This window comes from Salminus brasiliensis, chromosome 3 (genome assembly GCF_030463535.1).
Source record: "Salminus brasiliensis chromosome 3, fSalBra1.hap2, whole genome shotgun sequence".
Lineage (NCBI taxonomy): Eukaryota > Metazoa > Chordata > Actinopteri > Characiformes > Bryconidae > Salminus > Salminus brasiliensis.
In genome coordinates this window covers 28,690,643-28,704,492 of record NC_132880.1, presented here as the reverse complement: position 1 = coordinate 28,704,492, position 13,850 = coordinate 28,690,643, and the positions used below count along the sequence as shown (strand labels likewise).

At 39.5% G+C, this 13,850-nt stretch overlaps 1 protein-coding gene across 2 annotated transcripts; it reads left to right on the top strand.

The window, feature by feature from the left end:
* Nucleotides 1–1,891: 1,891 nt before the first annotated feature.
* Nucleotides 1,892–11,967, top strand: asns (asparagine synthetase). 2 transcript variants are annotated; one of them, XM_072675839.1, is made up of 12 exons: nt 1,892–2,158; nt 3,719–3,974; nt 4,792–5,029; nt 6,049–6,234; nt 6,785–6,886; nt 7,006–7,133; nt 7,214–7,340; nt 8,368–8,474; nt 8,568–8,668; nt 8,781–8,862; nt 9,456–9,611; nt 9,928–11,967. In XM_072675839.1, exons 2-12 carry the CDS (start codon nt 3,726–3,728, stop codon nt 10,135–10,137), a joined length of 1,686 nt encoding a protein of 561 aa, XP_072531940.1. In that variant the 5' UTR covers nt 1,892–2,158; nt 3,719–3,725; the 3' UTR covers nt 10,138–11,967. The 2 variants fall into 2 exon arrangements, with proteins under 2 accessions (XP_072531940.1, XP_072531941.1); XM_072675840.1 differs by having other exon boundaries at nt 1,892–2,164.
* Nucleotides 11,968–13,850: the final 1,883 nt, after the last annotated feature.

Here is a 13,850-nt window from a genome sequence, read left to right as displayed (position 1 = left end):
GTCCTTATGACCTATAACGACCGTTTTTTTTTTTCCCCTCTCATTGAGAAAGACAACTTAGACCGGAAGTCCCCATGTGTCGTGTGTCTCTCGTTAGGGACTTTTATTTTGACAGTCTGTAGCTGCGCTGCTGTCGGGTAGTGAGTGGAAGTGAGTACACTGAGAGCGCAGTTTCATCAGCCGTGTGCTTCATGTTACACCACGACAGTCTGCTCCAGTCTACTGTAGCACGTGCTCGACCTGTACGCCTGTCTCTGCTGGAAGGTAAAAGTAAGAGTAATTGAAACTTCCTGTGTCCGTACTCGAGCAGTTATCTCGTTCCTATTGTTCTGTACTAGACAGGAGATCAGAAAACCTCTAATCCGTTAAATTATCACACAGTTTGGTCTGCTTCTGATCCTGAGTGTCAACACCGGCACATGGCGAAATATTGCCAGAGCTGATCCAGACAGCTTCGTTATAGCTAGCTTTCGGTCTGGTTCTGACTTGCTTTGTAATTCTGGGTTTGTTGAACACCTTCATCTCCACCCTTCAAATTTCATCTTCCCAAACTGTGTGGCTTACATTTCAGCTTTAGTCGTTATGTGGGCAGTGGAGCACAAGTAGTTCCTTACCGGTATGAGTATTCTTTATGTTAGTATTGCTGAGTATTTTCATTTCTGTCGACTAAAGTATTTTTCTCCAGGTCATAGCGGCGATATCTCCCTTATTAATGACTTTAAAAATGTCTACTGATAATGTATTATAGGAATAACTGTGTACGCCGTGATGTAGCTCGCTTTCTGCTCCATGTGTATCCTGTACGTGAAGACTGGAGATCTATGTGGGGATTTGTCTTTGAGATCTGGCTTTATGTTTTTTCCATTCAGTTAAGTTGCATCAGTTAAGTTGCATCAGCAGTGGCGGCAGTGGTAGTAGTGATGCTGGGGGCGTTCCAAATCCACCCCTAGTTCCCTAGCTACATAGTGTATTGCTGTCTAGGGCATGGCACTGATGTGATAGAAAGGCCTCTGCAAGTTGTGTATAGTAAATGTTAGTGCATTACACCATTCAGCGTTCTTTTTCAGCCCAATACACTAGGTAACACGCTGCGAATGAGGATAGTATGACTGTATATCGTCATAAGCAAAAGTTTGGACACCCCTGTTCCAAGTACATGCTTGTTTGTACTGAAATATGGCATCTACTGCAGAGCTACTACTCAAAGTAGTACAATTTCTATTTACTGAGTGAATTTAACATATTAGTAAGGAATAAAACATAGCATATACAATGTTTCAGAACTTTTGTACTGTTGGATATGTGTGTTTTGTATACTGTTGTATATACTATATTATATATCTCTATAACAGAGTTATCAGTCCATGTATAGACCCAAGCTTGAGCTGCGACTGTCCCGTGCGCCCCGACATCCCTTTCAGCCCTCTGCGCATCACCGGGGCATTTATACACAATGCGTGGGGATTAGGCCGCGGATCTCTCCAGATACGCTGCTGTGTTGGGACCTTCCATCGAAGGGGCAGCCACTCTCAAAGTCGTGGCACTTTAGGTTTAGATTTAGCTTTAACTTGGTGCTCCAGTCTAGGGTTCCAGGTCGTGCTGACTCGAATAGAGGGCAGAGCCATGCTAGCCTTGTGATTGATCAGGGGTATGCTGATGTAAGCATGGCCACTTTTAAGGACTGTTCTACACAGAGAGGAGAGCAAAACTGAAGGAAGATATTTAGAAGTCCAACTTTGTAGTTTTACACTGGGGGCCTGAGGAGATTAAGATGAAGATTACCTTAATTATTTTTCAAGTGAACAATTGTTTTGTTTGTTTAATTTTTCATTTAGATTTGGTGTGACGGCAGCTTTATTTTGCATGTAGAATTATTTTAAGCTGAAACTCTAAATGTCCTTATGACCTATAACGACCGTTTTTATTTTCCCCTCTCATTGAGAAAGACAACTTAGACCGGAAGTCCCCATGTGTCGTGTGTCTCTCGTTAGGGACTTTTATTTTGACAGTCTGTAGCTGCGCTGCTGTCGGGTAGTGAGTGGAAGTGAGTACACTGAGAGCGCAGTTTCATCAGCCGTGTGCTTCATGTTACACCACGACAGTCTGCTCCAGTCTACTGTAGCACGTGCTCGACCTGTACGCCTGTCTCTGCTGGAAGGTAAAAGTAAGAGTAATTGAAACTTCCTGTGTCCGTACTCGAGCAGTTATCTCGTTCCTATTGTTCTGTACTAGACAGGAGATCAGAAAACCTCTAATCCGTTAAATTATCACACAGTTTGGTCTGCTTCTGATCCTGAGTGTCAACACCGGCACATGGCGAAATATTGCCAGAGCTGATCCAGACAGCTTCGTTATAGCTAGCTTTCGGTCTGGTTCTGACTTGCTTTGTAATTCTGGGTTTGTTGAACACCTTCATCTCCACCCTTCAAATTTCATCTTCCCAAACTGTGTGGCTTACATTTCAGCTTTAGTCGTTATGTGGGCAGTGGAGCACAAGTAGTTCCTTACCGGTATGAGTATTCTTTATGTTAGTATTGCTGAGTATTTTCATTTCTGTCGACTAAAGTATTTTTCTCCAGGTCATAGCGGCGATATCTCCCTTATTAATGACTTTAAAAATGTCTACTGATAATGTATTATAGGAATAACTGTGTACGCCGTGATGTAGCTCGCTTTCTGCTCCATGTGTATCCTGTACGTGAAGACTGGAGATCTATGTGGGGATTTGTCTTTGAGATCTGGCTTTATGTTTTTTCCATTCAGTTAAGTTGCATCAGTTAAGTTGCATCAGCAGTGGCGGCAGTGGTAGTAGTGATGCTGGGGGCGTTCCAATGGCACTGGAATGGCACTGATGTGATAGAAAGGCCTCTGCAAGTTGTGTATAGTAAATGTTAGTGCATTATACCATTCAGCGTTCTTTTTCAGCCCAATACACTAGGTAACACGCTGCGAATGAGGATAGTATGACTGTATATCGTCGTATATATTTCCAGTTGGCTAGAAATTCTGACCTTACCATCTGTGTACCTGAGCAGAAGAAATTATGGCAAAAACAAATCAGTAAAAACTTGTTGGGCCTGCTCAGGAGTGCCCTCTAGAGTGTGAACAAACTGGATGGCATTATCAGATTCTCTGGGTCAGTGACTACTTTTAAACATCGTTTGGTCCTCTGACAGCTTGTCACAGCTGACCCCTGGTGAAACTGTATTTGGTTCTGTCGCCAGCACTTGAGCCAGTCACTCCCAGTCATTCCCGTACCATTGGTTGGTATTAATACCAGTATGCTAAACTATATAAAGCATTACTAAATTTAAAGCAACACTATGTTGCATTTTTTAAAATTATGCTGATGCTCCACAGACCTGTTATGGGGAGAATAGCACCGCTATCATTGCTACCCCAGGCTCGTCTCACTGCTAAATGCAGTATGTAACTTTGGTAAAGTGGGCAGAACTGCATAGTGCTGCATAAACCCAGTAATATTTTTGTAAAATCCTGTAATATCACTACAACAGTCCACATGCTTATTTCACTTTCAGTGACGGTTCTGTATCTCTCGGCTTGTCAGTGAAATACGTCCTTTAATGGTGGCTCTAAGCACAAATTACACTTCCCGACTATAGGGGGAGCCCAGGAGCAAGAAAATGCCATTTTTCATAGAGTTGCTTTAAATGCTGTGATGTACTATTCAGAGACAAATATCTTTTTTTCTCTCCAGAAGCAAAATGTGTGGTATATGGGCCTTATTTGGGAGCGATGAGTGCCTGTCGGTTCAGTGCACCAATGCTATGAAGATTGCACATCGGGGTCCAGATGCTTTTCGCTTCGAAAACGTCAATGGTTTTACCAACTGCTGCTTCGGTTTCCACCGCTTGGCCATCGTGGACCAGCTGTATGGCATGCAGCCCCTGCGAGTGAAGAAGTTCCCTTACCTCTGGCTCTGCTACAACGGCGAAATCTACAACCACAAACGTGTACGTGTTGCTGTTGACCACATTTATGCCGCATTAACGGGCCAACCACCAAACCTTCGAGGCTCTTAAGATCATAGGAACATTGGCAGCTTTGTAGTCTTGGTAGACGCCCTAAGGCATCAGCTGAGAGGAAAATTAAATTTAGTACTGAACAAAATGTCTCTGACAGGGAGCCATTGTCGCTGGCTGTCACATCAGGTCATGTTTCGATTTTGAGTCAGTAGAACTTAAACTGCTCCACATTGGAATTTGTTGATTTTACTTTAGTGTTTCTGTGTTTTTAAAATGGCAATCTAAAGGATCAGAGTGACTATGCTGCACTACATCAATAAGAGTCCTACTAAGACTCTACTAAGAGACTTCTAACACTACATTGGCCCACCTCTGTAATATAAGTACCCTTTCTGGATAAGAGTGTCAGCTAAATTCCATAAATGTAAATGATGTTGAATTTCTAATGTTAAATGCTAATAAACTGAAAATGGGAACTTTGACACATTACCTGTGACATACCATAACGCAAATATATAGTCATGCTAGAATTCTCTCAGTTATCATAGTACTACAGAGTGCAAACAGACGTTCTATACGCAAGGAAGGTCAATAGATTAATAAAGAAGTTTATTTATAGTATTACTTTATACAAAAAGCTACACTGAATTCTCCATAAAGATTATAAAGAGAGTATGTATACATGTATGTATCTATGTTGCATTTTTTAGCACTTGTGTTGGAAACATGAAGCTTGTGCTATATTTTTCTTTCTGAGATTGTGTTTTTTCTCTAACATTATTGCACATTGTTTTTCCACCTAAAGCTGAAAGAGCACTTTGGGTTTGACTATCAGACCAGAGTGGATGGAGAGATCCTGCTTCACCTGTACGACCGCTTCGGCATCGAAAAGATGGCCACCCTGCTGGACGGTGTATTTGCCTTTATCCTGCTGGATACCGCCAATAGGAAAGTTTTCCTGGGAAGGGACACATATGGTGTGAGGCCCATGTTCAAGCTGCTGACCGATAACGGCTTCCTCGCTGTCTGCTCAGAGGCCAAAGGTACTGGAAAGGATTCTCAGGATCTGGATTGCTTTTAACTGGACAAGCTTTTGCAATATGTTCAGTATATTAAAAAAACCTTGCCATGATATACCTGTTTTCTGTACATGTAATTACGCAAGACATATCAGCATTGAAGAGATGTTTTTAATTGACAGATAATTCAAACCCATATTTGTCGATGTATTCATTGAACTATTTAAAATATCTTTTGAGACTGTGGTTCGTAGATCGTTCTATGGGAACTTTGAACTAAACCAGCTTGAAGACTCAGACACAGTATCAGCAGTATCACTGTCTATCACTATCACGTATGATGTAGTTCTCAAATCGCTCCTCAAGGAAACCCAGATTTCCCCCAGATTACATGTTTGTTAAATTTGTATGTGGTGTGTGTGTGTTACACCTGGCATTAACATGTGTTTAGTATCTGGTTTGTATCTGTATATACTTCTGAATTTACTTTCCTGTGCAAAAAAACTGTTCCACAACTTTTCTCATCAGAGGTGGTCCAGCTTTGAGAGGCCATGAGCAGTTTAAAGGAGCCATGGGTTTCTACAATGTGGTAGATCAATAGATGGTTCTCACATTTCCATATCATACAATGCGAAGGACTACATTAACTGCAAGGGAACAAACACTCTACTACTGCCATTATCTACCAGTAAAGAAGCACCAGCATGAGCACACACACACAAAAAAGAAAATTCACAGTAATAATAACTAATATTTTTTTGAGTGATGTCTTCCTGCTTGGCTGACTGAATCCGATCACAAAAAAGGCATTCTGCCTTTACACTTCTATTAAATGTGGACCACCTCAAGCGATGCATTTGTAATCCAATCACAATTCACTCTGGGTGTGTACACCTGGCTTTTTATGTGGGTAAGTCCGAATGTGATCCGATCATCAAAAACGCATGTTAATACCGGGTGTAAACAAGCTCAAAGACTTTTTTTTTTATCACCATTGAACGACACCCTGATACTTTATTGTCCACATTTTTTTCTGTCCTCAGGTCTAACAGAGATTACACACTGCATGTCTGAACCAGCAAAGATCACCCCCTTCCCACCAGGCCACTATGAGGTGTTTGACCTGAAGCTGAATGGAAAGGTAGAATCCACCCTGTTGGACCGTTTCCATTCCTGCACAGATAAACCCAAACATGCTGAGTATGACGATGCTGAGGAGCTCGGCAAAGGTAGGCATCTCAGATATATCACAGACCACATTTCCATTCAAAGTTGCCTTTTTTTATATATATGGAGCTATCTTTTAGTAATTAGTGCACATGCAAAATGCACAATAAGGCATTAAGAGCTGTAATCGGGTCTGTAGACAAAACTGTAAGAGGAATTCTCTGAGAATTCAACAATAACTGAAGACCGAATAAAACTCTATATTCCTTAAGAGAATACCTGCTAATTAACATTTGTGGCAATGCTATTTAACATGAGATCATTAATAATAAATAGCCTATATATCAGCTATTGATAATAATGATTAGAATCCGCTGTAATAAAATCTTCCATAGATCTCTGCCTTCAAACAGCATCCAAAATGCTTTTAGTGTCTTGTGGGCTTTAGTGTCATAACTTGAATGGCTATGTGCTACTTTTAACTATTAATGTAATAACAGAAGGGAATATAAATTAAGTAAGGTGAAAAACTGAAGTTAATTATTTTAAGATTGTCTGATTTTGCATTAAGCACTGCTGTAGAAACTGGCTTAGTACAGTGTGTTTGTTTAGGTTTTGCTTTGGAGACAGTGAAGAGCAACATCAGGATCCTGTTTGAAAACGCTGTGAGGAAACGGCTGATGGCCCACAGGAGAATCGGCTGCCTCCTCTCAGGTACCACGATTAGTTTGGGTGGTGCCTTTCTCGTATGCTATTGTATTGTCTTATAGAAGAGAATACTAACTGACCGCGGCTAAGTAAACAATAGACGCCAACAAAACTCTCTTATGCAGGTGGACTTGACTCTAGCCTAGTGGCTGCCACGCTTGTCAAGCTGGCCAAGGAGCAGGAGTTGCAGTACCCTATTCAGACGTTTGCCATCGGAGCAGAAGACAGTCCAGATATTATTGCTGCACGCAAAGTCAGTGTCTTTTCAGCAGAGAACAATTACAGCTTGTCTTGGTATAGCGCTGTTCTTAATGTTGTCATGTTGTTCTGTAGGTAGCAGCCCACATAGGCAGTGAGCACCATGAGGTAAGCTTTACCCCAGAGGAGGCTATCAAGGCTATAGAGGACGTCATTATCCATCTTGAGAGTTACGACATCACCACAGTCCGCGCTTCTGTTGGTGAGTACAGGATTGTGTGTGTATTAGGGGTGTAATGGTACACTAAAGTCATGGTTAGGTTATCACAATGGTTTAGGCTTTACGGTTCAGTATGATGACAGGAAAAAAGCAGCCAACCCATCCAAAGAGGTGTAAGACTAATCTAGTCTTCATTTATTTTAAACAGACCTAATGTGATATAGCCCCCCTGAGGTAGCTGGTACACCCTAGGGGAATTAACTAAGCTGATTTGATGATTTGAATCGGTGTAAATTCCTTTGAATTAGAGAGAATGAACTTCCATAAGGCTGGTCTTACAACTGCTGGGTCAGCTCTGGGAAGCTGGAACATTTTGTGCATAATTTCTTTAACTGAAAAGAAGTGAAAACTGGCCCCGGTGGCTGTTTACTTATGTCCTAGTCCAGAAACGGAGTTTAAAGTCTGTTGCACATGGCACATTGTGTCTAGTGTCTCAGTTATAAAAGTCACACACAAATACACACTAGCTACTTTCCAGCCTTCTTTAAAATGAAGCTGTTTTGTGTCTGTACCTCAAGGACTTCTGTAAACATTGTAAATAACCTCCATTCTGATTGGCTGCTCTTTTGTTGCTGTGCCTCATTCCAGAAACAATCCACTGGAACACACCTTATATTTTTAGCGTACATTGACAGGGTGCGGGGGTGAAGAGGTGGAAATATGGAATATGGACTTTTCCTGACAGAAAGTCATGACTTTAGTTCCCACATATGGACTGTATGAACTGTGTAGTCCATTTAGAAACTTTATCAAACTTTACAGATTACATCATCTTCTATGATATGGGCCCATTAAAATATACTTTGTGATCATGACAGTTGACATGTAATCTCTGACAGTTCAGCAATAAGATAAACATACCTTTTATTAAGATGGTGAACAGGTTGAGATCATTAATCATGACAGCCCCTGTCCCTTTTAGCCACTGGCTATTGTTCCATGTTGAAAGTCAGGTAAAACACTTGTAAAATAGGTCATGTAATTATCTGCTTTCTGCTTTTGTTTCCAGGAATGTATCTGGTTTCTAAGTATATCCAAGAGAAGACCGACAGTGTGGTGATCTTCTCTGGTGAAGGATCTGATGAACTCACACAGGGTTACATTTACTTCCATAAGGTACATCTCATCTCTCAGAACTAGCTTGTTTTATCTGTTTAATACTCATTTGTCTTCAACTTCTTGTAGTAAGTCAGTCTTGGCTTATTCCAGGCTCCATCACCAAAGGCCGGTGCGGAGGAAAGTGTGCGTCTGCTGAAGGAGCTTTATCTGTTTGATGCGCTGAGAGCAGATAGGACTACAGCTGCACACGGGTAAGGAAAAATGTCTGGTTTCTATTTGTTTTGTTTAATTGTAGTTGTTTTGTTTTGTTTTTGTCCTATTTGAGTTGTCCTCTGAATTCTCTGTCCTGTCTTCTCTCATTAGACTGGAGCTGAGAGTGCCTTTTCTGGACCACAGATTCACTGCCTACTATCTTTCCCTGCCTGAGGAGATGCGGGTACCAAAGGTGAAGAAAAATTTCCTCCTTTTTCCCCATTTTTAAGTAAAAAGTGAAGAACTGTACTGTTGTGAAATATCAGTCTTACTCAAGTAAATTATGGAAGTATGGAGCCACAAGTATACTTGATGGAACAATTCATAGTATTTACTGAATAGTTTGTATAAGATGCTGAGTAATTGCTAATAGTTACTTAATATTCAATAGTCGGTACGAAATAATTTGTTGGAGATGCTAAATCCATTGTAGATGTAGTTACTGAATCAATTGTGGCAGTTACTGAATAGTTAATTGTAGATACTAAATAACTAATTTTAGTCACTAAATAATTAATTGTAGATATTAATGTGTAGTAGTAAATGAATAATTAGTCGTAAATACAGAATAGTTCTAAGTAATTACAAAATACATTGTAGAAGGTACAGAATAATTTATAGTTGTTATTGAATAATGAATAGTAGGTCCTGAATATTGCATAATGGTAACATCAGTAAACCTATTTATTAAAACAAATGGCAGGGTTTATTTGTAGAATTGTAGAGAATTTGTAGAGTTCTGCCTGTTATTCCGGGGCTATAAAAAAACATGGTTTGTCGAAACAGGATGGAGTGGAGAAGCATCTGCTGAGGGATGCGTTCAGTGGGCTGAATCTGCTTCCAAATGAGATACTGTGGAGACGAAAAGAGGCTTTCAGTGATGGAATGACTTCAATGAAAAAGTCCTGGTATACCTTCTTGCAGGAGCACATTGAATCTAAGGTACACACAAATACATACATACACACACACATACACACACATCTAATACACTTACAAATTCTCAAAGAAATTCTCAGAGAAAAATCACTTGATATGTGCATGAAAACAGTCAGGGGCCACAAAACATTAAAATCTTTGATACAGAGCTCACTGTGAAGTGAAGAGCATATGCTTGGAATACGGGACATAAAAGTCAGGATTCTTGATGAATAGACGCCTCGTTTCACCATGTTTTTCATTCTCTGAAAAAGTAGAAAAAATCCATTTCAAAAGATTTTAATTGCTTCTCTCACTTCCTTTCTCTCTATTTATGTAGATTAATGACGCCCAGTTAGAAAAGGCAGCTGAGCAGTTCTCTTACAACCCCCCTACTACCAAAGAAGGCTTCTTCATCAGGCAAGTGTTTGAGAAGCATTACCCCGGCCGCTGTGATTGGACCCCCCATTACTGGATGCCCCGCTGGATCAAAGCCACTGACCCCTCGGCCAGAACCCTCTCCATCTACAAGCCAGAAAAGGACCAGTAACCAGGCAGATGAAGTCAGCAGTACTGGCCAATGCTTCAGAATGTCCTTTGAAATGTGTACTGCTGTTTCTTTTTTTATTTTTTTGTTATGATTCTGTTTTTGCTCACAGCAAAATTAAAACCATATTCATTTTTCTTTTCTGCTTAACTGTGCCTCAGAATAGTAAAAGTGTTGCTTTTGCTGGCGTTCTAGGCAGTTTGTGTTCAGCCAACACAAACGATGATACTGCTATTTAATACATCTACAGAAAATTATTTGCTATATTCGTTTTAGAAAATGCAGATGTTTCATTCGCACATGAATATAATAGCACATACAAAGTTAATGCCAAAAATTATTGAAAAATAGAATTCTGTTGATGCAATATTTTTCATGTGGAAATAATTACACATCTAAAGTTAAATTTCAGCATAAAAACAGAATTTATCAGGGTTCCTACGTGTCCTGGCCATGGTGCCACTTTAAATCAGACCAATTCAATGCATCACTTCTTTCAGTGTAGTTACGTTTACCGCACATGGTCTATCAGAGAATTGTTTTCCTGAGGCCACCTCCTAAATGCACCAAGAGCTAGGTAGACTAAGTGTGGCTTTACATTCCCAATTCGGCACTTTTCTGCTGTTCCCTGAGCTGCCTAATACCGCCATAGCTTCACTCAAAACTTTTCTGAGACCTATGAATTTAACAGGTATATACGTATGGTTATAATAACTCAATTCTTAGTAAAACATTTCTGCACTTGCTATTTACTTCTTAATATTAAATGGTATTGACCTCTTTTATTTTCACCTCTTTTTTATTCCTTATTATTAGAATCGCATGGAACAGCCTGGAAAATAATTCAGTTACTATAAATGTATAAGATTGAGGAGCAGCAGAAGTGAATGTTAGGGGGTTAAGGAAAGATTTAGACTGTACACTACAAACATTGTGTGAATGGATCATTTCGTGTCAGCTTAACTCTTAGAGAACCAACATCATGCTCTCCTAAATAAAAAGCTCAGCTGTGGTGATAAGGCTGTATAGCTCTAATTGCTTTCTTAGCTTCCATGGCCAATTGCAGTGGTAGCTCTGTAAGGAGAATGGTTCATTAGAGAGGTTTATTCTAACAAAGCCCACTTTGCCTTAAATGGTCTACACTAATCTTTACACTGACAGTTTAATACAAGTGCTCAGATGTCTTTTTCTAATGATCACGGATATGCACAATACAAACTAGACTATCATGGTTGTGTAGGTTTGTGATAGAATCCCAGAAGTTGGGTTTAAATCTGGTGATCATGACATCACCCATACCTCCTCACCCCTCAGCCCACCCCTTTATGAGTGGTGTAAAATCTTACTGGCAGTTAAAGTTACTTTTTATGGAGCCTATAGCAGATCAAGTTACTCCTTTACCCTTAAAAACAAAAAACGTCCAGCACAGCTGCTAAAAATCAGTGTGCAACATTATTTACATTTGAGCAGTTCTTTTTGGCTGCCAGTGTATTAGTATGCAGATAAGTATGTAATTTATTTGTTGTTGTGTGAGTGAGTTGATCTATGCCAGTCAGGTGGCATTGAACATCCTCTTCGATGCTTTAATCTATGCTGAAAAGTGTGTGGTGGGGGGTTTGCAGTAGTGGTTAAATTAAAGGTAAACCTGCTGTTATAACTTGTAGCACTACCAAAGCAAGCTATACCTATAGTAAAGTTTGCTGCTCATTCCATAGTGACCAGTACACAAATAGACCTAGTGCACTGCTTATTATCCTTTAATTCGGCTTAAAGTAAACTTGTAGAAAGGTTGGAACTTCATGCTTGAGAATAAAGTATTTTTTGTGTGCTTGATTTCTGTCTGTTTGTTCAACTCTAAACCCATTGAATTGTCTTCTTGTGTCCCTCAAGGCAATTCTTCCACAGTCCACCAGGAGGTGACTGTGCACAACTAGCTTGAGGTTACTGGGTTTCACACTAGTCTGTGTCCAGATACAGTAGTTCTTCTATATTCTATTATAGAAAGGGATTTGTGAATGTGAGGAACTATTAACTAACTCTGGCACTACGCAAAGAACCTTTTAGAGAGGAGTGCTGAGAATGGCAGGGTGGCCCTGCAGCTTGATTGAGCTCAATTTAATTTATTTATAAGATGTAACTGCAATTTAATCAAAAATGCAATGTTAGGAACCAAATCAGATTTTTAATTGTTATTTAAAGCTAAAGGTAATTTTGCAAATATTGGGTTTATTTCCAATTAGCTTATTACTTACTGATCACACTAGATTATACTACATACTATAGTCAGGTAGTATTTTTCTATTGTGACTATCTGCATTTACATAGAAAAATATAGATGCTAAATTGTTTGCCAATAACATGCTACAAATGCATATTGTATCCTCTTTCAGGATTCAGTTATTTATCTTAATTGGTCTCCAGAAATATATATAAATAAACGTATGATAATAGCCAGTACAGTAATATACTTAACATACTGCAATCCTCTCTCACATATAAAGAAATACATACCCATATAGTGCTATAGTACTTTTCCATATGGGCTGTCATTGCCATCTCTTGTTTACCCCCACACTGACCTTGACCAAATGAGTTCATTCCCACTTCATTCCCACTGGCTCAGTGTACATTCCTAACAGTTAGAGCTGGCTTTCCAAAAGGCTGCTCTTAAAATTGCTTAGCCAGCTCTGGACCGCTGGACAGTTTAGTGCCTCAGTTCTTTCAGTTGAAAGGAAACTGCAGCCACTGAGTTCAGGGGATCAACACTGTTGGCTGCAATGATAGAACTAACAATTGTTTACTTCAGGTAGGGATTAGTGATTCCACTGATCTTTTTTTAAAATAAATATTAAGTGTTTAATAATACAACAGCATGTATCCTGAGAGCAATACTACATGCAATACATAAAAAGTTTTGTAGTTTTTTTTTTTTTTTTTTTTTTTTTTTTTACTGTGAGATATGGAGAGTGGGTTTGGTGTGAAATGGGTAATTGTACACAAATTTACCGAGTTCAAAACTCAACATTTTTTTTTACTGATATGAACCAGGTTTTTGGCATGACTACGGCACAAATATAGGAATTTTATTTATATTATTGATATTATTCCTACCATCTTTCCTTTTTCCACTTTAATCATTATCAAGTACATATTTACTCTCATTAATTATTGTGGCTAATAATAAGCAATAATAAACAACCCCCCTCCAATCCCTCCCAAAAAAAACGTTAACTCACAATTTAGTCACCATTTAACCAACATGGGCAAAAAAAATTTCATTTTTGTAAACACAACAGAAACACTGAATTCTTTTGACCCTATAGGAAGGGGTAGTGCCTTATGTTCTAATTTAAACACTCTGCCACGGAGATGCAGGACACTAAACCGAACTGATGCACGATGAATGAGAGTGGTTTACTGTAAACTACTCCCACTCAAAAAAAAAAACAAAAAAACAATAGGTCTACTGAGCAAAAGGAAAGACCAATGAGGATTTTTTTTCTCTCTCTCTCTCTCTCTCTCTCTCTCTCTCTCTCACTCTCTCACTCTCTCACTCAAAGTGCACAAGTGAGCCCTATACACAGAAGTCTGATTTCTGTGATACTATTTGTAATGTGTGGGCAACAGGCAGCCGCTATCAATATGTGAGAGAATTCTTGTGTGTTGCGGGGCAGGTGGGATGTCTGGTTTGGGTGTTGAGCTGGAATTGTAGTCCT

What these genes read in the sequence shown, in the direction of transcription:
- asns (XM_072675839.1), top strand. Translation starts at nt 3,726, where the DNA reads ATGTGTGGTATATGGGCCTTATTTGGGAGCGATGAGTGCCTGTCGGTT. An exon ending in AGGACTACAGCTGCACACGG is followed by an intron (nt 8,669 to 8,780) that starts GTAAGGAAAAAT and finishes TTCTCTCATTAG; the next exon opens with ACTGGAGCTGAGAGTGCCTT. An exon ending in AGGAGCACATTGAATCTAAG is followed by an intron (nt 9,612 to 9,927) that starts GTACACACAAAT and finishes CTATTTATGTAG; the next exon opens with ATTAATGACGCCCAGTTAGA.